Source organism: Pezoporus occidentalis, unplaced genomic scaffold (genome assembly GCF_034315485.1).
Source record: "Pezoporus occidentalis ecotype Australia unplaced genomic scaffold, CSIRO_AGI_Poc_V1 ctg15, whole genome shotgun sequence".
Classification (NCBI taxonomy): Eukaryota; Metazoa; Chordata; class Aves; order Psittaciformes; family Psittacidae; genus Pezoporus; species Pezoporus occidentalis.
Genome location: NW_026913316.1, coordinates 701,987 through 726,996, shown reverse-complemented (window position 1 = coordinate 726,996; position 25,010 = coordinate 701,987). Strand labels below are relative to the sequence as shown.

General features: G+C 38.4%; 1 protein-coding gene across 1 annotated transcript in view; it reads right to left on the bottom strand.

Annotated features, from left to right (window-relative positions):
- DNAH5 (dynein axonemal heavy chain 5) overlaps positions 1-25,010 on the bottom strand; it is a 122,096-nt gene that overhangs the window by 18,456 nt on the left and 78,630 nt on the right. Inside the window, exons 53-66 of the mRNA XM_062610808.1 lie at positions 23,830-23,960; positions 16,648-16,801; positions 15,623-15,890; positions 14,748-14,979; positions 13,222-13,336; positions 12,801-12,977; positions 9,793-9,996; positions 8,443-8,622; positions 7,437-7,574; positions 6,747-6,882; positions 5,199-5,515; positions 4,378-4,533; positions 3,781-3,963; positions 247-490 (exon numbers count right to left, since the gene is read on the bottom strand). Coding sequence (XP_062466792.1) covers positions 247-490; positions 3,781-3,963; positions 4,378-4,533; positions 5,199-5,515; positions 6,747-6,882; positions 7,437-7,574; positions 8,443-8,622; positions 9,793-9,996; positions 12,801-12,977; positions 13,222-13,336; positions 14,748-14,979; positions 15,623-15,890; positions 16,648-16,801; positions 23,830-23,960 — 2,635 coding nt within the window. The remainder of the gene's footprint in view (positions 1-246; positions 491-3,780; positions 3,964-4,377; positions 4,534-5,198; positions 5,516-6,746; positions 6,883-7,436; positions 7,575-8,442; positions 8,623-9,792; positions 9,997-12,800; positions 12,978-13,221; positions 13,337-14,747; positions 14,980-15,622; positions 15,891-16,647; positions 16,802-23,829; positions 23,961-25,010) is intronic.

The window sequence follows — 25,010 nt, the reverse complement described above, 5'->3', positions numbered from 1 at the left end:
GGGAAGCCTAGGGAGACAATAGAAAATCCCATTTTATAAATTCCACATGAAGCATAATATTGACTATTTTCTCCACTGTAGCTCAGTGTGCCGTTTGCAAGATACGTTTTACTTACAGGAAAACACAAATCCTTCCCACCAGTATTATGGTCTTCCTGATCACATCTTACTATTTCTCCTGCTCTAAGTATTGCTGTTTTAACCGTATGCTCCAGTCATTTGACTTTCATTACTACCTTCACTCACCAGGTCTGTACTCTTCCCGGGCTGAGTTGATCTGTACTTCAGTGTCAGCAGAAATTTGCAGCTTTTGTGTTACTTCCTCGGCAGTCTTCTTAGTGTTACTCAATGCAATTATTAGACTCTCATCATCTGCCAGAGAACCCTTAGTGCTTGTAAGTCGGAACAAGAGATTATCTTCTAGGTCTTTAATCCTCTTTTTGTTCATAGTCACATCTTCTATAAGATCTGTTCTTTCTTTCTCTAATTCCTGTTGGAACACATGGTAATATTTGGGAAACAGAAGAGTAATTGAAAATAAAAACAAAATAAAGCAAGGTATTTAGTTCTAAAAGTACTTATCCTACTAAAACAGTGTAGAGTCTTTGGGAAAAGAATTCATGTGGTTTTTCTAATGGGTATTTCTGAACCTACTACATAAGTATGCATTAACAAATCTTTTCAATAAATACTATGGAACGTGTTCATATCAGAATTAAAAGTTCAGAATAGTGATTGCTTTTCTTCTTTCTGTTTCAGAGAAAGACGAGTGCAAGCACCTTTCCAGATGCACAATTTTATTTCCCTCCATCTCATTTATTTCACATCCTCATTTATGCATTTTTTTCCAATCATCATGTTGAAAAATATAGTCCCAATAACAATGAGCATCCAGAGACACCAAATCAAGCACCAAATATTTCAAGAAATACATCTAAAGGTACTCCTCCATCAAACAGGGATAACTTCAGTCTCCCACTGAAATGCTTCATTGTCTAAGAAAAGAAAGGATGTAGAACTCACACTGAGTTGCTTCACTAGAAGTATTTAGTTTGTTATTTTTACTAATACAAACTGGGTGGTTTATATATCTACTTTGTTTCCCAGCAGTCATATATGAAAGGTGAATACCTCTAACAGCTTTTCAGAGATTAAAGGCCTTTCAGTTCATTCTTATGCTACTCTTCAAATTAAACTTCAAAACTCATTGCAAATGAATCCCACAGATATAAAACTACTCTGTTAAAACAATACAGAATGTTTTTATACAGCAGAAAAGCAAGAAAGAGGGAGGGGATGGGTTAAGAGTCTTTCATAAGATAATATGCATCTGATGAAACAACAGTAAGTGAGCCAGTTGGTAGAAGTATTAGCTATGTCTACAGGAGCATTCCTTCACTGTTTACAAAGGGCTGGTAGATAGTTTTAACTAAGCTGGAACTGCATTTCACTCCCCCTTTGCCAATTCCACTTTGGCAGTGCAGACAGGCTGTTACTATTTCAAAGAAACAGAAACAACACTAAGAAATATATGATAGCACTGGCGGCATTAAGAACCTCAGACCTTAGCAAGGCTCAAGGAGAGGTTTTACTCCACCATTTGAGTTGCCTTTATACAGATTTGGAACATTGTTACAACTTTTTGAAATTATTTTGTTTTCCCACACTCTGAACTAGTGATTTTCTCACTCACACATACTGCTGACGTTCCGAAGTATTTCAAACATTTAGTATTTGTAAAGAAAGCCTTCTATCTTAGAAAGGAAATTTTAAAAAATCATCTTCATCTCATTATTAGATTTAGGTTCTTATCTTGTCACTATACAAAAAGCATATTGAAACATCATCATCAGGTAGAAAAGATTTATTGGACTGCTGTCATAGAATAATGCAAATGTCATATAACTTAGAAGATGTGCATACAGGTTCAAAAGATTCTGAAAAAAAAGATGAAAAAAAGACCAGTAAACTACAGGTAACTCCACCTCAGTCAACTGATGCCTAATGGAAATAAAGAAAAGTGGGTGGCAATTATGAAGCAACACAAGCATTATGCAAGTTTGACAAAGCAGAAACAATTTTTAAAAGTATAGCATTAAAAGAATGTTAGCATACAATTAAACATAATAATTATCATGTTGAGAAATCATTCTGAGCCAAATTAAATTTCATGTTTTGCTAAGTTCACTTTAAGAGGTTAAACATATTTTAGAGTTCAATGTATTTAAAAAACAGAAAGTTAAGTTTTCCTCACAAGAAGATCCTGAGAAACAAGTTGGAAACAGAATAACCAAACTAAAGCAAGTGAAATATCTTGAGACGAAAACCTTAGTGAAAAATGCATCTATCTTTTAGAATACTTTTGCAGATCAGGACGAGTACACAGTTGGAATTTTTCTGCAGATCTTCAAAACCTTCCAGTCATAACATCAAGAATAAAAAAAAAAAACAAGCCAAAATTAAGCCAAGTTACAATACATATAAATTCAAGAAATTTGCACCAAATAGGCTATTTCAAATCCAGCTTCATGGAATTCCTTTCACAAGCTGATTTCATTTTACAGGCTGTACCAAAGAATGCAAGATCTTGTTAATATTCATAAAATGTATGTCCTGTTTTCAGCTGGGATAGAGTTATTTTTCTTCTTAGTTGCTACATAACTTATGATTCTATCCCAAAATTATTCACAAGTACAAGAATTTGTATCAACTGTTTCTTACAAAACTTGAGCCTTTTTCCACCAAAATTTTGAAATATGAATGTGAAACTCAAAAAGCCAGAAACAGTTCATCTGTAACTCCACTAGTAACCTGACATATCTGTTTTTACAACACTAAATAAGAAAGTTTTTGTTAAATTACAGTAAATGCATCAAAACAATCATATCATTAAAACAGTCTAAGTTATACTATATTCAGACATAAATCAAGTCCCTTAAATCAAGTTATTCCAAGAAATATAGTAGCATTAAATTTATACAGATATACCAGCTACCCTTTGATGTTCTTATGCTTAACCCACATCTTGCAGATTGTTTTAACATTCGGGTGGAAAAGAAGTTAGCACCAGTATTCTTATCCAAGTCCAGAGAAGGGCCACGAGGATGATCAGGGGACTGGAGCACCTCCCGTATGAAGACAGGCTGAGGAAGTTGGGGCTGTTCAGCCTGGAGAAGAGAAGGCTGCATGGAGAACTCATAGCAGCCTGCCAGTATCTGAAGGGGCCTATAGGGATGCTGGAGAGGGACTCTTCATTAGAGACTGTAGTGATAGGAAAAGGGGTAGCGGGTTAAAACTTAAACAGGGGAAGTTTAGATTGGATATAAGAAGGAAATTCTTTCAAGTTAGTGTGGTGAGGCACTGGAATGGGTTGCCCAGGGAGGTTGTGAATGCTCCATCCCTGGCAGTGTTCAAGACCAGGTTGGACGAGGCCTTGGGTGGTATGATTTAGCGTAAGCAGGGGGGTGGGTTGGAACTTGATGATCTTAAGGTCCTTTCCAACCCTAACTATTCTATGATTCTATCATTCTAATCAGTCAGTTCTTTGAGATGTACGTCACACAGAATCTACCAGTGGGCATACCAGGCAATACAGGTACAGAAACTTAAACTTTAAATGATGTCCTGTAAACCCTCCTTATTGAATAATCACAATAAAGAGATTCAGAAAGTCATCCTGTAATATGGGATTACAGAGTAATAAACTGAAATTAAACTAAAACCTTCTACAGGTAAATTAAGATACGTAGCCAGGAAAAAAGATACAATTAGTTATTTTACCTGTTTCTCTGTGAGAATGACTCTGCCTAAGAGTTGATTTTCTAGACCTTTCATGGTCACAGTAAAGTCAATGATGGATGTTCGAGCACTAATTTCAGGAGAGTAACCTGGATTTGGCAGTTTTGTAGTGATGTAAAGTCTGAAGCCTTTCATAACATCTACTTCCTTATCACCAACCTTCACCTTAAGAAAAATATTAAAAAGAAGTCATGACATATCAAGAACCAGCGCACACTCTTTCAGGTGCTGCATGTAGAAACAAAGGTTACAATTTCTGTTAAAATGTGTAAAAATCCAGTGTTAAATTATATGTCTGATGCAAAGTATTTGTTGAAAATATCTATGGATCACTTTAAATTACTCATTCACAGATAATTTTCATCTTTAAAAATTAGCATAATCAAATGGATAAGGAACTCTGTAGATTAAATATATTTACTATTTGATATCTTAAACTCTACTTTTTTTAGCATTCACATTAATCACAATTAAATATTACTTTAATCTTTCAAAGTCATATATTTATAGGAGGTTTTTTATTGAGGGCAAAGGGGTTATATCTGCGTTCACTTATTTCTTTATTTGTTCTATTTTTACCTTATTGGCTGAACCTGTTTTAATGAAGTTTCTTTCCAAAACATTATCAAGTGCTGGGTCTAGCTCTTCTCCAACATCTTCTATCAAAAGAGGTCTTCCCAAAGAAAGGCTGTCTTCTAAGTGATTTCTAAAATACTTGTGATTCAAAGAAGTGATCTAAAAATACAATTATGGACCGCTATATTATATTATGCCCAGTTACCGGGATTTTTATTTTATATTTGAAACTTATTTATTTATATTTATAATAAAAACAATGATCCTATGGTTAGACTAGAATTGAGGCAAAGATCGTGTATACAAGAAAAGACAGCATCAGACTGATGTTGTTGGAGTACTGTCTTCCCTGTAGATTTGCAAAACATTTAGCACCTGAAATCCATGTTAAGACAACACAAATTACCAATAATTCTGATTAAAAGATGATAAAAATATGTTGTGCATCTTCAGTTTCAAACAGTTATATGAACTTGTACTAATCACTTATTTGGGGGTTTGTAATGCTTATTATATTCTGTAAACATGCTTCAACTCTTCCCAGACATTACCCATCCAGCCTATTTTCCAAAGGCTTATGTTTCATTAAAATAAATTCATTAAACAAATCAAGACATTAGAAATAATAAGCTTGAAATGTACATTTTCATATATAGCCAAATGTCAAATCTAATATATACCAAATATATCTGAAATATCATTCATATCCAGCCCAGGCAATTTAAATAAAAGGCATTTGTTAAGAATTACTTGAATCGCTGAATTATAATATTTTGTGAGCTAAGAGTTTCTAGGGATTATGAAAGCACCAGCACTCCTATTACCTGAAGTTCATTTTTGCCTTCTTTATTTTTAATCCAAATTTTACCCTGTGCCTGTGGATCAATTAATAAAGGATAACGAGATGCTTTAGTGACAATGATTCCATTCTGTATGGATAAGTCATCATTTGGTAATCCTTGTAGGTTCCATTCACTGATAGTTGGTGCATCAGTCAACATTTCTATGAGGTTCAAGTTGCTACTAAAGGGGATTTTCCGGCTTTTCATTTCCTTCTGCCAGTCATTTAATAGCAGGCTGCGGAACTCCTGGTTAAAAGGACCAGAATAGGACAGAAAAGCTGTAGCCAAGAGTGCATCACCTTAAAGAGAAAAAGTGAAAAAAAAAAACAAACAAAAAAAAAAACATTACAACTTTGCCTATTCTATTAATGAATGAGCTGCTTCCTTCACTAGTTGTATCGTTTGGCTTGTAATTGAAGAGCACATTTTGACCCACAAGACTGAGTTGTCATCTCTTTCCCTAAGGCTCATTACATAGGAATAGAATGTTACATTTCAGTAGATGTCATGTCTACTTCATGTTACTCTTTTTACAGCGCAACTGTAGTAATAAAGAGACGGGCATCTGGCAGCCAGGCAAGGTCAACCCAATACACACATAACACTATTCCAAACAACAGATCCTGCACAAACAGGACATGGCAGAATAAACTTACTCATAAATTTCCAATTCCATCATTTCCTTGCACAATCACAAGAGCCAGCTTAAACCATATTTTGGGGGGAGAAAAAAACCTTTACTTAGGACTACTAATTAAGAAAAAATAAATTGAAATTATTACTACTAGTAATAAGAAATTGTAATAGACATCATTATAGAGGTATTAAGTGTGACAAGTTTTAATCTGAAGCTGCCCCCAAGTTTCATAACAAGTTTGGGTTTTTTTACCTCTGAAGTAAGAATGCAGGATTCAAACTGAAGAAGATACTGTACTTTTACAGAGTACTAATATTTTTTAGACTTTTCAAGTTATCTATAAAAAAACATAAGTATACGTGGAAGGTATCCTGTAGTTTTAGCAAGTTAATAATACACATATACATCTTATACCAGCAAATAAAATATATATCTACTATAATGCAACCTATACAACCATACATGCTTCTTACAGCATTTCAAGACAAAAGTGAGAGAAGAAATTTCAGTCCACATTAAAGGACAAGATAAATTTCATTTACCTGATCTAACTAATAAATTATTTATTACAAAGTACTTCAGTTTCCAAGTGCGTATTTACAAAATAAAAATTCACTTCTAGGAAACAAGTTTGATGAACATTAATAACTGCATTTAAAAATATTGATTTCTACATATAAATGTCACTGCCTGAATATCAGTCTCATCCATGTATGTTCTCAGTTATAGGCATTTTATCGGCACTTGCTAACATAACACTCTCTTTGGACTGCTATCTGCAAACATAAAACATCAGTGACCCAGGTATGCACTGCATGTTATACATGTCAAGTGGAAGCCCATGCATAACATATGCAATTCCTGTATTTTTTTTTTTTTTAATATGAACTTACCCACTAGCCTCTTAGTTTGCATGGCAAATTCTTTACTCTGCTCTGTCCACCTCTCTTTTTCACCTGCTAAACCACTTATCAGACTCGAGGCAGTTTGCATTTTATGACGACAACGCTCAGCGTCTTCAAGCAAAGTCTAGGGAAAACCATAAACCAATAAAAACTGTTTACAGTTATGTTCTGATAGGCCAGAAAAACCTTTACATCTAATTAAGCCAGTAGTTAAACAACAGCCTAAAATTATATTCTCTCATATCACCATGCATCAGGACAAAATAGTAACACTTGTCATAAATGTGATTCAACTTGTTAATCTATCTGCTCTTAACTTTCATGTTGGTATACATGTTAAAAGATGCAAACTGCCTGGTACTTATTAAGCCTCAGAAATTCTGCCCAGAATTTCAAACACATTATACACAGATAACATACATTAATGAAATTTGATGTTACAGTAGTAGACGCTACACAAATAATCTGAATAAAAAACATATTAAGGAGGTAGAAGGGAGAGGATGAAAGGATCAGAGATAAAAGAGAGAGATGGGATCCAAAGGGTCAGTATCCAAATAATATCGCTCTCTTATCCTTCATCCCTCAACATCCTTTTCAAGAAATAATAGTGAAAATGAGAGAATGCATTCAGTTTTCCTTAAAATGGCAACTTCTTTAGTGTAAAGAGCAGTTAACCTGTTTTTCTCTCATCGCTTTTTCATACTCTGCCTGTACAATATCTAGTTCTTCTTGCTTGGCAGCCAGCTCTTCTTGAGCTTTCTGCAGATCCAGCAGAGCAGTGGTTAGCCGATTCTCCTGGATTGCTAAATTAGCCTACAAAACATACAAATATAAGTGTATTCATACATACAACATCTCAAAACAGTTGATATAATGTATCTCAAAGAGTTTTACTGTATTACATTTCAAAATCAAACTGCTCAAAAGAGACTTTATCATGCATTTGAAACCTTTTATTTGAATTTTACAACAAACTGACTTCTTACTGCAGGTAGCTGCAATCAAGCAGTTGGTCTAACATCAATTAGAAAAAGTAATTAGAAAAGCCTCTGGGAACACCAGCCATTCTCCATGTGACGCAAAACGTGAGTCTGCAAAAGAGACTGGTGCCACTAGAAGCCTGTTTGATTTCTCCAACCAATTTGCTTTGTCTAATGAAAAATACTACCTCTAACTACAAATCTTGCTACCCTTTCAGTCATTCCTCTTTATTGTGTTAAAGTCACGTTTGACCACGTTCTTCCTGACTTTCATTCTTGCCTTTTAACTATTAATGCTGGGGTTTTTTAACAACACTGGTACACAGACTCTCTGTACAGTCAGTCTTCTTGTGAACTGAGATCCAGGACATTAAAAGAACCAGATGTTGAGTTTTTGTCTAATTAAGTTAAAGCAACTGCAACAGTGAATTAACCTAGATAACAGCTGCCCCAGTAAGAAGACTCCCAGAGGCATAAAACTGCACACTCTTTCATAATTTTGACAACTTACAAGTGGTAGCACATTTCAAAATATATTTTATTGTAGACTTCTTATTGTCAGGATAATAAATTCATACAGAGGCATGCACCATATAGAATAAGGCAGCTGATGTTTCCAGTAGATGAAATCCTCAAGTGCACACAGGTGGGGAGAAGGAGCTAAGGGAAGTTGTATGCCTCCCATTGATTAACAGACTTACCTTTAAAGGCAATACTTCTTTGTTGATTGAAAAAAATACAGCCATAGCTTTGGTCCATGAGCAAAGGCCAGCAACATTCCCACATACTCTCTTAGCTGTCTCAATGTTGTAGTCAACCATTTCAAAATAAGGGCTCAAAAGTTCTACCACTTCTTCATTAATTGTGTCCTTTGGAAATTGCTGAAAAAAAATATATATATCCAAAATATTTTTGGTATGCTGCTTGAAATTACATTTTTATTAAGACTGATTAAGTAACTATCTTCAAAAAGAAAAAAAAAACAAAGCTTAGCTCTCGTTCATAAATTTACATTCCACAAGACAGTCCTTTCCAAGGGCAAGCCAGCTATCTTCTACTTAAATTAACTTATCTCATTATTGGGGTGTTTCAATTTTAAGAACTTATTTTGATTCTCTCCTTAGAAAAGCATTTTTTCCTTTTTCATTCCTGAAAGCTCATTTTCTCACTCAAGTTCATTTTAATGGTCAAATATTCATTATAAGTTTGCTCTTTAAAGATTTATTTAAAAGGTATAATGAAAGGCCATCACTTACAAATTCAAAACAATAGTTCCCTTAAGCACAAATACATTTATTTATGCACAAGCAATGAAATGCTGAAGCAATTCAGTAAATTAAAAATCCTTAAGAGTGGATGCAATGTGAACATTACAATAAACGGCATCTATGACACTACCAACTACACAAAGTTGGCCAAGCCTGCCATCTGTCATTTCCTGCGGGACAAGAGACAGATTAAACAAACTCAGAAATCAGAACTAATAACATCCAATGGAGCAGGACAAGGTAGGATTTATTCTGAGTAAATTAATCATAATATTATTAGTTTAAATTTTGAGCAGGTATTTATTCACCAATTACTCATCCTGTTTCTCTAGATGCATGCTATGGAGCTGAAGTTCCCAAATTTAAAAAAAATCTGATTTCGTATATCCTGATAATTAACTATACTTTTGCAAGCCACTGCACAAGCTGCAATGCTGAAACTTAATTGAATGTTAGGTACCAGAAAAAAAGATGTTCTCGATCAGATTTAATGAAACAGATAAGTAATGGCTATTCAAACCAAATGCTTAAAGCTTTGAATCATTTTGTCACTGAAAGTAATTTCATTGCATTACTTAGAAGAAACTATAATTGATTTATGGCCTGACTTTGCCAGAAGGATTCAAGTTTATTTCATTATGATATACTTATTTCTAAGCCCTTAACATTTCAGATCTGTTACATGTCTGACTCCCCTTGCACATTTATTCTCCTGTGAATACCAGTAAAAAAACTCACCTATTTCCTAGTATTAAGAAAATATCAAAAAGGTTGCACAAGCACCTGCAGGTTCTGTAAGAAGTTCCCTGCTGTCATCAGTTTCAAAGATTCTTGCCACGATGGGATGGTACAACATTTTTCCTGATTAATTTTCACGTTGTTCACTTTCCGCTGGAAGAGCAGTAACACACAGTCCATGATACGCATAATGAGGTGAGGAGGTCGACCCAGCGTGCGGACAGTAGCAATATCTGCAGGTTTTATTGTCTGTTAATTTAAAACAAAGAATAGCAATAATTGCTTTACCCTTTAATAAGACATAGACACAATCTTACCAACTGTATTAATCTATTAGAGAAGAAAAAAAATATATATTCATATTATTTTTTATTGAAACAATGGTAATTGGTGAGGGGCAGGCCTGGTCCTATAACTTGGATTAGAAGCTCTGTTTATTCACAGGCAGTTTAATCAGCCTGAGTACAATAGTGACAAACAGTAAGAAATAGGCTATTGCAGGTGTTATGACACCATGCTTCTAGTCTAGCACATGCCTCCCTTAGAATTCACAAAGGAAAATTATTATTATTTGTATTTATACTTCAAGAAAAGGACTGTAAATTATTGCAGATCATCTTGATCACCTTCCTTCTGCCTGCCTTTTTTTTCCCTTCCAATATTTTGCTGCTTGCTGGGTTCAGTGTGGACCTGATAATTCAGCAGATCTGTGTGGAAAATTTAACCAGTGTTTCTTTGTGACCTTTTGGAAGTTGAGGTACATTTAATGTGCTGTTTTTAATGCAGGGTAAAGTGCGACTAGTTTTATTGAACTTTAACAATTCTTACTCACACGTTAAAAAAGTAATCTCACTATATGTTTAAAAACACTTGTAAGCTGTTCTGTACCTACATACCTCTCATAATGTCACATTTAGTAGTCTTAAAATATGTAAAAATTGAGTGAAATAACCAACCACAGGTTTTCTTAGTCTGGGGAGTGACCTCTATATTTATGAAATATTTTAATAGATATTTGTCTACGCTGCAAACAGAATTCCATTACAGGAATCCCTAGCTGGAAATTTGTAAATCTGTAATTACCACAATTTCATTTTTTGAAAGATACAATCCTTCACAGTCTCATAGAGATAATTTTCTCACTTAAAGGAATTCCTGAATGAATTAATGCATGTTGAGAATACAGATATGTATGCTGATAGGCTTGCTTTTATGATAATTTTCCCCTTTATGCACAGACAAAGCAATTTCTGCAACAAATTTCAATACTAAAAAGCAAATGCACGACTTTCAATACTAAGCAAATAATGCTAGTGTAACTTTTCATTAAAATCAGATTTGCTTTTCTTAGAATCTTAAATTTCAAGAAGAGCAGTACAGTTTTGGTTCATAACTTTAGCCAAAACCAGAAAGCCAGATGTCATAAGATACAGGACAGCACACTGGTATTTTTTTCATACTTGAGACATTACACAGTTAGTATTGCTTGTTTATGTGCTTGCCAGAATGCTTGTCCACCTTTGGGGTTTTTGTTGGAGAGGTGAGAGAGGAGGAGGTATGTTTCTCCTGTAGCTAAGTATCAGGAACTTATGATCCAGACCTGTTCTCTTATGGCACTTTTATTAGCTGTCATATCATCAGGCTTCATTTAGACATTTCCCCTCTGCCCTTCAAGAATCATGGCAGGCAGAGTTGTTAAGCTGCTCTCCCTCGAAGTGAAGTCATACATTCACATGATCCACGAAAACTTACTTATACTAGATTTTGAAGACTTTGATTTGAAGGAACATCACAATAGTCTTTAACTACTACAATTGTTGGCAGCCCCTCAAGTGGAAAGGAAAACTTTGCAATAAATCTACATAACCACCTTTGAGGTTTTTGTGGCATAGAATCATAGAACAGTTAGGATTGGAAAGGACCTTAAGATCATCAAATTCCAACCCCCTTGCCACTAAACCATATCACCCAAGGCCTCGTCCAACCTGGTCTTGAACACTGCCAGGGATGGAGCATTCACAACTTCCCTGGGCAACCCATTCCAGTGCCTCACCACTCTAACAGGAAAGAATTTCCTCCCTATATCCAATCTAAACTTCTCCTGTTTAAGTGCTAACCCGTTACCCCTTGTCCTGTCACTACAGTCCCTAATGAAGAGCCCCTTCCCAGCACCCCTATAGCCCCCCCTTCAGATACTGGAAGGCTGCTATGAGGTCTCCATGCAGCCTTCTCTTCTCTAGGCTGAACAGCCCCAACTTTCTCAGCCTGCCTTCATACAGGAGGTGCTCCAGTCCCCTGAGCATCCTCGTGGCCCTTCTCTGGACTTGTTCCAACAGTTCCATGTCCTTTTTATGTTGAAGACACCAGAACTGCACACAATACTCCAGGTGAGGTCTCACAAGAGCAGAGTAGATGGGCAGGATCACCTCCTTCAGCCTGCTGGTCCCACTGCTTTTGATGCAGTCCAGGCATCATGCAAAGATGTGGGTAGAACATTATCACTCTCTTAAAAAGCTTTACAAAAAGAATATGTTGAAAAAACATGAAGTCCCATGATGAACACTAGAAATCTGAGTAATGCCACAATGCATAAGAAAAAAAGAAATTTTTTTGAAGATGGCAGAGAAGAGTGGATCAGAACACTTATTCAAAATGCAATTTAGTGATGAAAACTTAAAACAGGAGGCTTAGATTTGGATGGAATAACAAGTGTTTATATATGGAAGGCACTTCACTCACTGAGCACAAGTTGTTTTATAATGCTATCATCAGTTACTGGTCTAATGACCTGCAGCACATCATATATCAACTATAGTTTCAAATGAAAATTAAAACTTGCCCTTTTCTGAAAAAAAAAAAAAAAAAAGTCTATTTTGGGCTTGGTACTCAGGTGGAAAAAGAAAAACAAAACTGAACCTAAAAAGCCTCAAAACCTGTATATTTATTTGCTTATATTTTCTGTCAACTGATGAGTTATGCAACCTTATATTTGTTTTTAAAGAAATCCATCTTCTTAGCAGTAAAATAATGTTACACATGGTCCAAGAACTAACCTGTAAGGCTGCTTCTGCCTCTTCCAAAGCAGGCTTAGCAGCTTCCAACTTCTCTTCAGCAATGGCTTTGTCAACTGAGATACTGTCTACAATAGCTTGAGCTTTGTCTTTCACTTTCTGAACTTCACCCTTTACCTTCTCAGCAGCCTGTGCTTTCACAGTAACTTCTTTCAATACCTAGAACATGAGAAAACCCACATTCCAAATATTAAAGAAAACACTTAGTTGGAAGAATGTACTCATTTCTGTTGTAAAATTTTATCTGTTGAATTTCAGAACCAGAAAACTCAAACAAGATTTCTTTTGCCCCTGTTTTAAGTTTCTAAGATACATTTTTTCCAACACTTAACTTTTCCTTTCAAAACAAATGGGGGGGGGGGGGGGGAATCAAACAGCAATACACTTTGAAGACTGCACATACCATGTCAGCTTTTACATTGGCAATTTGAAGTTCCTTTTCTTTTACCTCCAGCTCTCTGCTTAGAGCAGACACTGACTCAGAGGCCTCTTTCAATTTTTCCAGTCCAGTATTCACTCTGGAGTTGAAAAGTAAAATAAGAAGCATGTAATCCCCCATGTAATTTAACCTCCACTTTTCAAATTATACCATTAATAGAATAAATCAAATCAAGCAAAGACCACTAACAAAAGATGTTTTACACCAAAAATGAAACCTGGACAGTAACTTTCACACAAGTGTCTGATGTCTTCAGAATCAGAAAGTGAACAATAAAGATGAATATGAAGAGCATCTGTGGCTTGAAATTTTACCCACTTTAGCTCAAATAGTATGCCTTTATCATTGCATAAAAATCCTATATGTTGGCTCCATATATGCCATCATCCCTGCTGAGCTCCAGCCTGATACTCAAAGGACTGAATTTGATAACTGCAGGAAGCATTTTCTGCAGACTAGAATGCTGAGAAATATCTAAAAATTACTATGTTATGTTTGAAAATTATATTGCAAAGGCTAATAGAATCAAAATACTGAAATTGAGAGCAACCAAGAACAACAGAAAAATAGCATGAGAAAACAACACTTTTCTCATTCAGCCTTAAAATGACCCTTCCTTTTAGTCTACCAGAAAGTAAGTCTTAGGGCTTTTCAGACAGCTTTAAGTGGGTTATACAGAGGTTGATATTGCAAAGACTAAGCAGCACTTGGACAACTAAGCAAATACAGGAGGACAGAGTAACACCTGCCAAAGCAATTCAGACTAAGCAACTAAGGTTAAGTGAAACAAGTTGACACACATGAATTAAACTAGTACATTTAAGGCATCAGAAGGTAGAAACAAAGGCATTCAAAACTGAGAAGACAGTTTTTCTTAACAGTGTTACCAAATGATACACTAAATGTTAATTTTACATTCTATTTTAGTATTTCTGACATGAAGATAAATCAGCAAATAGACTTTATTAGTTTAATAAAGCATCTGAAAAGGAGAAAGGATATAACAAAACCACTTTAATGATCTACAGCTAAAAAGCTCAGCAGCCTAAATTGGGCTCTATGATCACAAAACCAAAAATGCCAAGGGTGTTTATCAGGAGGATAAAACTCCTGATACAAAAACCAAGTTACTCTCTGGTACAGTAAAAGCTACTGTGAATACATTATTAAATTACATGTAGATGTTTTCTTTTACTCATGAAAAACACATAGAAATAATTTATATTCACCTTTTTCCCCACCACCTTTCTTTTTCATAAATAACTGCCTTTTTTTCCTGTCCACAAATACAGTCTTTAACTTATATACCAAGAGCAACTACAATGTTTGATCAAGTTACACCTTTACACCATTTTAGAAAGTAAAAAAAAAAAAAAAAAATCCTTTTGCTGTGCAAGGAGACAAGCCATGCATTGAAATGAAGTATATCAGAATATACCTATCTGGGGAAGAAAACTACCAAAAAAACAGTAGTAAACTGAGCAGTTTACCTGTTTGCTAACGTATGCACTTCAACATGCTTTTCTTTGTATGTGGATTTATATCCCTGAATAAAGGACAGGTAGGATTTAGGAGTCACATGTGTAGAACGTCTGTATCTTTGAAAGTAATCAGAGCACTTGTCTGCCACTCCATCCTGGAATGAGCCCATACACTGCACAATTTCCCTCTTTGTATCAGCAGTGCAGTCCATACCAAATGAGGACAGGAAATGCTCAGATACTTAAGAAAGAAAAACATAAGTGTAAGTAAATATTCAGGAAAACCTCTTAGCTATATTACTATTATATTATATTACTATATTATTATATTTATATTACAAGGTAATATAAAACATGTCAGCATGTATTATGTCAGCTTTCACCAAGATTCTGAAACCCCAATCACCTTTATTCCCCCACTGTCAGATTACTAACATTATTCCATGTTCTCAGTAAAAGTATAGACAAGGATCTGGTATTCTTTCACTTCCAAAGGGTTCAACTACTTTCTCTCTCTCAACCCATTTAACTGCTAGCTACCAGGGACTGGGTGATCACAGACTTCCTCTGTATGCCTGATAACAAGCACTAATAAATTCTTTCTTTTGCAGTAATTTGCCACCTTTACTAATGTCTTTAAGCCATCTTCCAGGGCATTCTTCCTTCAAACTGTGTTTGAAGCCTTTCTTCTGTTAGAAATATTGAAGCTTTTCTTCTGTTAGAAATATTTCAAAAGCTTAATACAGCAAGATCTGAAGAAGAAAAGAATCTAGAGCAATTTTAGAACCAAATAAATTTCTTCTGCCTGTGCGTTGGTAATTTAAACAAGTTCATGATGATGGATCAGAGAATTAAGTATCTGCAAAGACAAAACCGACACATACCTTCCACTAGAGCATCCTTTGGCCATTGACTGAACCAATCTATAGTGCATCCAGAAATAAGAGCAGGGAACTTCAGAGCCCTATTACGGAATTTTTCACCTACTGGTGAAAAGCAAAGAACCACATGAAGGTTCTGACGAACTCTGGTCATGAAGTAGTCATAAAGAACGTCACTGGTTGGAGGTTTACGTGAATGTTCCTTTCTGAAGATGGGCATGAGGTCACTAATGATCTCATCTACTTCATCATGTGCAAATAAGTTTGACACCTTTGAGAAAGAAGAAGATTTTTTTCACGCTTTATGAGATGATCCAATAAGTATATAGAATAAGGTTCATTTAATACATAGCATTTCAGGAAAGTACATACATTTCAGACACCGAAGCTATTAGGGCCCTCCCCATGCCCTTAACCAAGAACTTTGACTGAAGTTATTCCATCAAAAAATACTGAAATCTGACTTGCTGTAAATGTAAAACCCACTATCTTGAGTGAAAAAAAATCCAAACCAGCAAACAAAACAGCCACAAAACAAAAGAATCCACATACAATGGTTTTGCTTTCCCTCTTCTAATAACTAGCAGAAATTACTCTGAAACACACCCCTGACATAATAAACAAATAGAAATTATTAAAGCCATCCCATCCATTCTGGACACAAATTTACCATACAAAACTTGATTGTATACTAATGAAATATTTAACTTAACAGACAATTTTATCTTTTTTTAAAAAGCTATTCTTATGTCACTAACAGCTTGTCAACACATTCAAAAGGGTCTGACTTCGACAATTTCTCTGTATAGAATGATGATGCTCATTCTTAATTTTACAATACCTTTGACTCACTCTAACCTAATACAATTGATCAAGCCCCCTTTTTATAATACTGTAATGATGAAAAGCACTTGTGTTTTAATGTCTGTCCCTTGAGATATAAAAGAATATTCAAATAAATTTGATTACTTTACTTCAGAATTATAAAATTTTAAAAGCAGAAAAATTACCATGAGAAGGCATCTTACCTCTCCGGATGATAAAACATTGTTCAGGTATTCCAAGAAAGATTCATCTTTGATATCATTGTCTGTAAAAAGAAAACAGATGCCTTTGCCTTGCAGTCCCGCTGTTCTGTACAAGAGTTTCAGATCTTCCATCAAGTTTAAAGTGTTGTACGATCTACAAGAAAGGACAGTTGTACTCGCATTCATTCCTTTTAAGAAGGGTTTCCAGTTAAAAGAAAAAGAACAGGCAAATTTAAGTAAAAAACAATATCTTGGAATGTAGGGTAAAATGGTGCCAAAGTCTGGGAATTTTTATTTAGCCACCAAAAAAGCCAAAACCAACAACAAAAAACACTCCACAAAATCTGAAGTCTTATCATGCTATTTATTTCTCCTTTGCTTGAAAAAGTGAAAACACATGTATTGTCTCACAGGATTGTGTCAAGTGCTGGGTTCATTAACATCATAGAATAGAATCATAGAATCGTTAGGGTTGGAAAGGACCTTAAGATCATCAAGTTCCAACCCCCCTGCCATGGGCAGGGACACCTTAGACTAAATCATGTCACCCAAGGCCTTGTCCAACCTGGCCTTGAACACTGCCAGGGATGGAGCATTCACAACCTCCCTGGGCAACCCATTCCAGTGCCTCACCACCCTAGCAGGAAAGAATTTCCTTCTTATATCCAATCTAAACTTCCCCTGTTTAAGTTTGAACCCCTTACCCCTTGTCCTGTCACTACAGTCTCTAATGAAGAGTCCCTCTCCAGCATTCCTATAGGTCCCCTTCAGATACTGGAAGGCTGCTATGAGTTCTCCATGCAGCCTTCTCTTCTTCAGGCTGAACAGCCCCAACTTCCTCAGCCTGTCTTCACACAGGAGGTGCGCCAGTCCCCTGAGCATCCTCGTGGTCCTTCTCTGGACTTGTTCCAACAGTTCCATCTCCTTTTTATGTTGAGGACACCAGAACTGCACACAATACTCCAAGTGAGGTCTCACGAAAGCAGAGTAGATGGGCAGGATCACCTCCTTCAACCTGCTGGTCATGCTCCTTTTGATGCAGCCCAGGATACGGTTGGCTTTCTGGGCTGCAAACACACACTGCTGGCCCATGTTCATTTTCTCATCAACCAACACCCCCAACTCCTTCTCCGCAGGGCTGCTCTGAATCTCTTCTCTGCCCAACCTGTAGCTGTGCCTGGGATTGCTCCAACCCAAGTATAGGCACTTGGCATGGTTAAACCTCATGAGGTTGGCATCTGCCCACCTCACAAGCGTGTCAAGGTCCCTCTGGATGGCATTCCTTCTCTCCAGCGTATCAAGCACCACACAGCTTGGTGTCATCGGCAAACTCGCTGAGGGCACACTCAATCCCACTGTCCATGTCACCAACAAAGATGTTGAACAAGACCAGCCCCAACACCGATCCCTGAGGGACACCACTCGGTACTGGTCTCCAGCCAGACATTGAGCCATTGACAACTCTTTGTGTGCAGCCATTCAGCCAGTTCTTTATCCACCGAGTGGTCCCTCCATCAAATTGATGTCGCTCCAATTTAGAGACAAGGATGTTGTGTGGGACAGTGTCGAACGCTTTGCACAAGTCCAGGTAGATGACATCAACTTCTCTACCCCTGTCCATCAGTTCTGTAGCCCCATCATAGAAGGCCACCAAATTGGTCAGGCAGGATTTCCCCTTAGTGAAGCCATGCTGGCTGTCACCAAGCACCTTGCTGTTTTTCATGTGCCTTAGCATGCCTTCCAGGAGAATCTGCTCCAAGATTTTGCCAGGCACAGAGGTGAGACTGACTGCTCTATAAGTCCCTGAGTCATCCATTTTCCCCTTCTTGAAAATGGGGGTTATATTTCCCTTTTTCCAGTCATCGGGAACTTCACCTGACTGCCACGATTTCTCAAATATGATGGCCAGCGGCTTCGCAACTTCATTTGCCAGCTCCTTCAGGACCTGCGGAATCGATCTCATCAGGACCCATGGACTTGTGCACATTCAGATTTTTAAGATGGTCTTGAACCAGTTCTTCTCCTACAGTGGGCCCAAGGTCTTCATTCTCACAGTCCCTGCGTCCGCCTTCCAAGACTTGGGTGGTTTGGTCAGAGCCTTTGCAAGTGAAGACCGAAGCAAAGAAGTCATTCAGAACCTCAGCCTTCTCCATATCCTGTGTAGCCAATTCTCCCGAGAGCTTCCTGGGGCGGCCTACGTTCTCCCTAGTCTGTTTTTTATTTGCTATGTACCTGTAGAATCCCTTCCTGTTATCTTTAATACCTCTAGCTAAGTTTAATTCTAACTGAGCCTTAGCTTCCTAACCTAGTCCCTAGCTTCATGGACAACATCCCTGTACTCTTCCCATGCCACCTGTCCTTGCTTCCACTTATCATAAGCCTCTTTTTTCAACTGAATTTTCCTCAGGAGTTCCTTATCCTTCCAAGAAGGTCTCCTGGCCCTCCTGCTGCACTTCCTTCTGGTTGGGATGCAACACTCCTGAGCTTGCAGCAGGTGATACTTGAATATCAACCAACAGTCTTGGGCCACCCTGCCCTCTAGGGCTGTATCCCATGGAACCTTCCGAAGCAGGTTCCTGAAGAGGCCAAAGTCTGCTCCTTTGAAGTCCAGGGCAGTGAGCTTGCTGCACGCTCTTCTCACTGTCCTGAGGATCTCGAATTCAACCATCTCATGATCGCTGCATCCAAGGCTGCCCTGGAGCATCACATTTCCAACGAGCCCTTCCCTGTTGGTGAGCACGAGGTCAAGCATGGCACCTCTCCTTGTCGGCTCCTCTATTACTTGCAGGAGGAAGTTGTCTTCCACACAGTCGAGGAACCTCCTGGATTGCTTGTGCCAGGCCGTACCGTCGTTCCAACAGATGTCAGGGTGGTTGAAGTCACCCATGAGAACAAGGGCCTGCGAGCGTGAGGCTGCTCCTATCTGTCCGTAGAGTGCTTCATCCACAGATTCCTCTTGGTCACGCAGTCTGTAACAGATCCCCACAGTAATGTCTCCCATCACTGTTCTCCTTTTAACCCTGACCTCCAAACTCTCTGTTGACTGATCACCTGTCCCCAGACAGAGTTCCATACTCTCCAGCCTATCCCTAACATAAATAGCAACTCCCCCTCCCTGCCTGCCAAGCGTGTTCTTTCTAAAGAGCCTGTAACCTTCCATTCCAACACTCCAGTCATAGGAGCCATCCCACCATGTTTCTGTGATGCCTATTATATCATACCCCTGTAAACATGCACACATCTCTAATTCCTCTTGTTTGCTCCCCATACTACAGGTGTTTGTATAGAGGCATCTGAGCTAAGCTCCAAATGAAGCCGGCTCACTGGCTGGAGTGGCTGGGATATCTCTACATTGCTCCAAGCATTTATTATAGGTTCTGGCAACTGACTGGGTGTGTTGGAATGGAATGATGCCCCCCTCCCCCAACACATCTAGTTTAAAGCCTCCTTGACCAGTCTGGCAAGCCTCCTACAAAACTGCTCTTTCCCTTCTTTATCAGACCAGCTCCACCAGCCCCCACTAGACCTGGCCTACAAACTTCAGTCCCGTGTTCAAGGCACCCAAACCCCTGACTATGACACCACCCTTTTAACCAGTTATTAACCTGGCTAATCCTCCTAGCTTTTCCTAGGTCCTCCCCTGTACCCTGGAGAATTGATGAAAAGACCACCTGAGCTCCAGAGCCCCTAACCACCTCCCCCAGGGCTCTGTAGTCCTTTATGTTCCCCAGGCTACTACTGTCTATATCCCTAGCACCCACATGTATCACCAGGAGTGGGTAATAGTCCGTGGCACTTACTAGAGCAGGCAGCCTCTCTGCCACATCCCTGATCCGTGCCCCTTGGTAGGCAACACACCTCCCTTGAGACGGGGCCTGGACAGCAGACGAGTGCTTCTGTCCCTTTCAGTGTAGAGTCCCCTACTACTACAACCCGCCACTTTTTCCTAGCAGCACCAGTAGAGATCTTTACCAGTGCATCGGCCGGCTGCTTCTGGCTCGAGTGCGCTTCCTCATTAGCCCCCTGCAGGACAGCAAAGCGGTTCTGCGTGGGGACAGGGGATTTAGGGGGAAGCCCCTCGCTTTTGGTTGTCCTTTTCCTTCTTTTTTTTTTTTTCTTGTCTTTTTGTCACTAATTCCCAGCTTCATGAGGTAGAGGTGAAGCTCGAGGTCCCTGCACAGTTTGGGCGTGGAGCAAGCATTCCTGTTTCCTCTCAGCTTCCCTGAGATCTTGCAGCCCATTAACGGCATCCCGCAGTTCAGCCACCGGCTGCAGGAGGACCTCCACCAGGGAGCACCGAGTGCAGCCCTGCCCATTGCTCACCTTTCCCTCACCAGACCAATGCAGGCACTCTCTGCACCCTGAGCTCTGCACTGCAGCCTCCCCTCTCCCCGGCTCTGTCTGGGTGCCTACGCTGGCCACCGCCGGGGCAGCCAGAGCAGAGCCGCCAGACGGCGCTCTGCTCATACGACGAGTGCTCACCATACCGCACTCCTGCCCGCGCGAACTACCTCACCGCACTCCTGCCCGCGCGAACTACCTCACCGCACTCCTGCCCGCGCGAACTACCTCACCGCACTCCTGCCCGCTCGCACTCCCTGGGGCAGGTTTTTACCCAGTCAGGGCTGGTGCCGCAGCTTCAGGCTCCGCCCCGTGTGAGTCAGCTGCTCTCTCTCGTCAGCTGAGCTGCCGGCTCCTGGGCAGGTCCTGCCGAGGACTTGAGGCTCCTTCGGTGGCTCTTGTCGCTCTGAGTTGAGGCTCCTGGACGCTGATCTCCCCCCCGCTCAGGTATTGAAGGCGTCCTCTCTCGAGCTACTCACCTCAGCAATTGATACTTTAGACTTTATTGACTGATTAAAAAACTCAAACTATTTTGGCCTTTGGTTAAAGTCATCAGTTTAACAGCAAGGAAAGACAGCAGCAGCAAAGATAAAAGAGAGATTAAAAAAAAAAACAAACACATTAAAAATATTAGACAAGGTGTGGTGCGTTGACTTTGGTGTCTGCGTAGCTGTTACACTCAGGTATTCTCACTCCCTTCTTCCAGCTGCTGCTCCTCAGCAGGTTTGTTTCCTCTTTCTTAACTATGTTACCCCAGAGGCACTACCACCATCACCGATAGGCTCAGCCTTGGCCAACAGTTCGTCCATCTTGGAGCCAGTTGGCATTGGCTCAATTGGACATAGGGAAAGTTGCTGGCAATTTCTCACAGAATCCACTCCTGTAGCTGGGCTGCTACCAAAACCTTGCCACACAAACCCAACACACATTGTTATACTGAAATGATCTCTCTGGCTGCATAAAGGACTGCAATAAAAGCTGAGGTTTCTAGGATCCACACTGGGAATTAAAACAGAGAAGTGGCTGCATGCAACTTCATTAAGAGTTTCTTGTGTAACCACAGAGATCTCATGGATGACCTGAAATATCAAAACCTGCATTGCAGCTGCTCATTACTAGACAGGAGCTCAGGAAATAAATACAACTGATTTACAATATTTATCTTGATGATTAAGAAGATAATTTTTATACATTTCCACAAAGTCGCCACAATCACCAAGATAAGGTTCCATACATGTGTTTGTAAATAAGACACTTCAAAGACACTACTACAATTAGAAATAGACACAGAAAAGACACAAATATTCTATGTGCTTTTGTTTCAGCTGCAGGGCAAAATAATGATTGGAAGAGTTATTCATTTAATTACTCAAAATTAGACAAAAATACTAACCTGAAAAAACATACTTAAAGTTGAGTTAGCACTATGACTATCATCTACCTTGGTAAACTAAATGAAACCATTTAAAATCTTACAACTATTATCTTCTACCTACTCTATCAACTATTATCAACTCACCAATTAACAGAGGGAAAATAAAACATCTATCCAAAAAAGGATTCAAAATTTTTCCCAGAGGCATTTTGGCACAAGTGATTAGATGTGTTTCAGATAAATAAGGTTAAAAAGTACAGAGTAAACTCTTAGCAATCAGATGGGATTCTGATCACACTTCTACATTTGCTTGTTGACCCTGGAGAACTACACCTTGAGAACTTGAAGTGGTTTGCAAGGCAGGATTATGTTTTGTCAGAATCTTTGATGAGTCTTTCTTAAAATCATGTTTACTCAAATCTTCACTCAGTCTGTTCTTTATGATAGCTTCTTGAAATCATCTGGTGCACACATGAGATTTACAAGCTTTCCAGTTCAATGATTCCCCAGATCTTTTGTGGACTTTTTTTTTTTCATGGGCTTTATACAGATCCTCTGGCAACTTGAAGTAGAAAGCTACACACCACTTCAATATTTCACCCTCTTGTGGTTTCAAAAGTCTTTGTGAATGATACACAACAATTTATTGCTGCTTCTTTTGTGAACTGTACTGTAATCTCTCCTGAAGTCATTCTTATTTCTCAACAAGGTCCTCACCAGAAGGCATTCCTACATGTGAATCTACAATTTCTACTGCAGCCAACATTGCTGCAAAAGAACTAAAAAAATTAGCTTCTCTACAATGACACCATATTTGAGTGCTGAAAATATTTTCTGCACATTGACTTGTCCTACAGGCAATTTGGGAGGCACCCATCCTAAAATATTCAGAGGAGTTACAATTTATTTTTTATATCTTTCATAAGTTATTCTGCAAGAAACCACATTTGGTTGAACAATATTAAATAAAGCAAGATACACTTAGAAAAGACTGCCAAAATACTGACATATACATGAGATCTACCAAATTAATGGGCAGGGATGAGGATTTCATCTCCTCACACAGGCATTATTTCAAATATTAAAAGATAAACTCATAAGGCATTATGGATAGATGCCACCTACAACTACTTTCAGTACAGTTTAGTGTACTGTGAAAAAAGACATAAAGTTAACTTGACACTGCAAATAATCCTTCCCATTCTGTGAAACACACAAGACAGTTTATTATTCCAAAGATGGTAATGGCTCAGACTTAATGTAGAAAATCACAGAATTATAGAATAGTTCTATAATTTTAAATCAAGCAAAATTAATAAGTCTCTAAGGATTTTCATATCTTTCCACTCTAGGTAACAGTGCTCAGCCTGTGTTAGCTTGCTTTGCAGAGACTGGAAGCCTGTTTCATTCTTAGGAAGAATTTAAACACAAAGTACTTATCTACTTACAGTTTGATTAATGCTCACCTTGTTAACATTATCTGGAATGTATCATAGCCAGCTATGAAAGATGCCAATCTTGTCAAGCTCTGTTTTCCTGATCCACCAACTCCAACTAAAAGAGCATTTCCGCGAGGAGTGCGAATCACCCGAGAAATCTGTGTAAGATCAGTCATTTATTTCTGCGTGTAAAATTTACACACCTAAAAATCCTATGCTACTGCAGTAATGTATTTACATTAGAAATGTAGAACAAATTAAATTTTCAAGGTTTAATTAAGGGAATTTATATTATTATTAGTATATTCTCTGGACACTTCCACCTTGCAATATTTTCTGTAAACCTGTCAATAGTATAGCAACCACTTGATACGATCCCTGTGAACTTTTGATTAACAGTGGAATTACATCTCACACTTTCACAAAGCACAAGTAAATCTCAACTGTGATATATTAGTGATGTGCTGTCATAGCATGACACATTATAAAAATTGGGAAGGAAATAATTTTCCCAATACCATACTCTCTTAACAGATTTAGTAAGACTCATTTCTCCAGGCCCTTTCATTGTGACCAGGTAGACAAGCTGTCCCAGGCATGTTAAATTCAGAACAGCCTCCCGTATTCTCTACAGCAGGTAATAATACTGCCTTTATAATCAAACTTCTTAAGCTTCTGGTTTTCTTGATTATAAAAATGCACAATATCAGTATGTATATTTGATAACAGCAGAACGTCTCACAAGTACATCTCCCTTTCTTCTCCAATTCATTATTTCTTTTTTAGGAAAAGGCAGCAGTTACTTCCCGCTCCACATTACAATTTAGAACAGCACAATGTAAACAAAAAGACCCTTTGCAATTCAGAGCGAAAAAAATTTCAGCACTGTGAACTGCATGCAGCACCTGTCCCACTGTCCACAACTAAAACAATGCCAAGAAGTCTGGAAACAGCTAGATGCTGTTACCTGATACTGAGAAAATATGCCTTTAAGCACAGGAGACAAACTTGCTCCATATCACATCAGTTGCACATGGATAGGTACTCATACAGAAAAAACTACATTAATTTCCAGAGCAGCATGGAGCTACTTGACCTTCAAATGCAAGGTAATACCAACCAGCTGGTTAGCAGTTGGTCTCTTCCGCACAAGTAATGACACAGAGTACTGGCTCCTGTTCTCTTTGTTATCTTGAATATCTGATGTC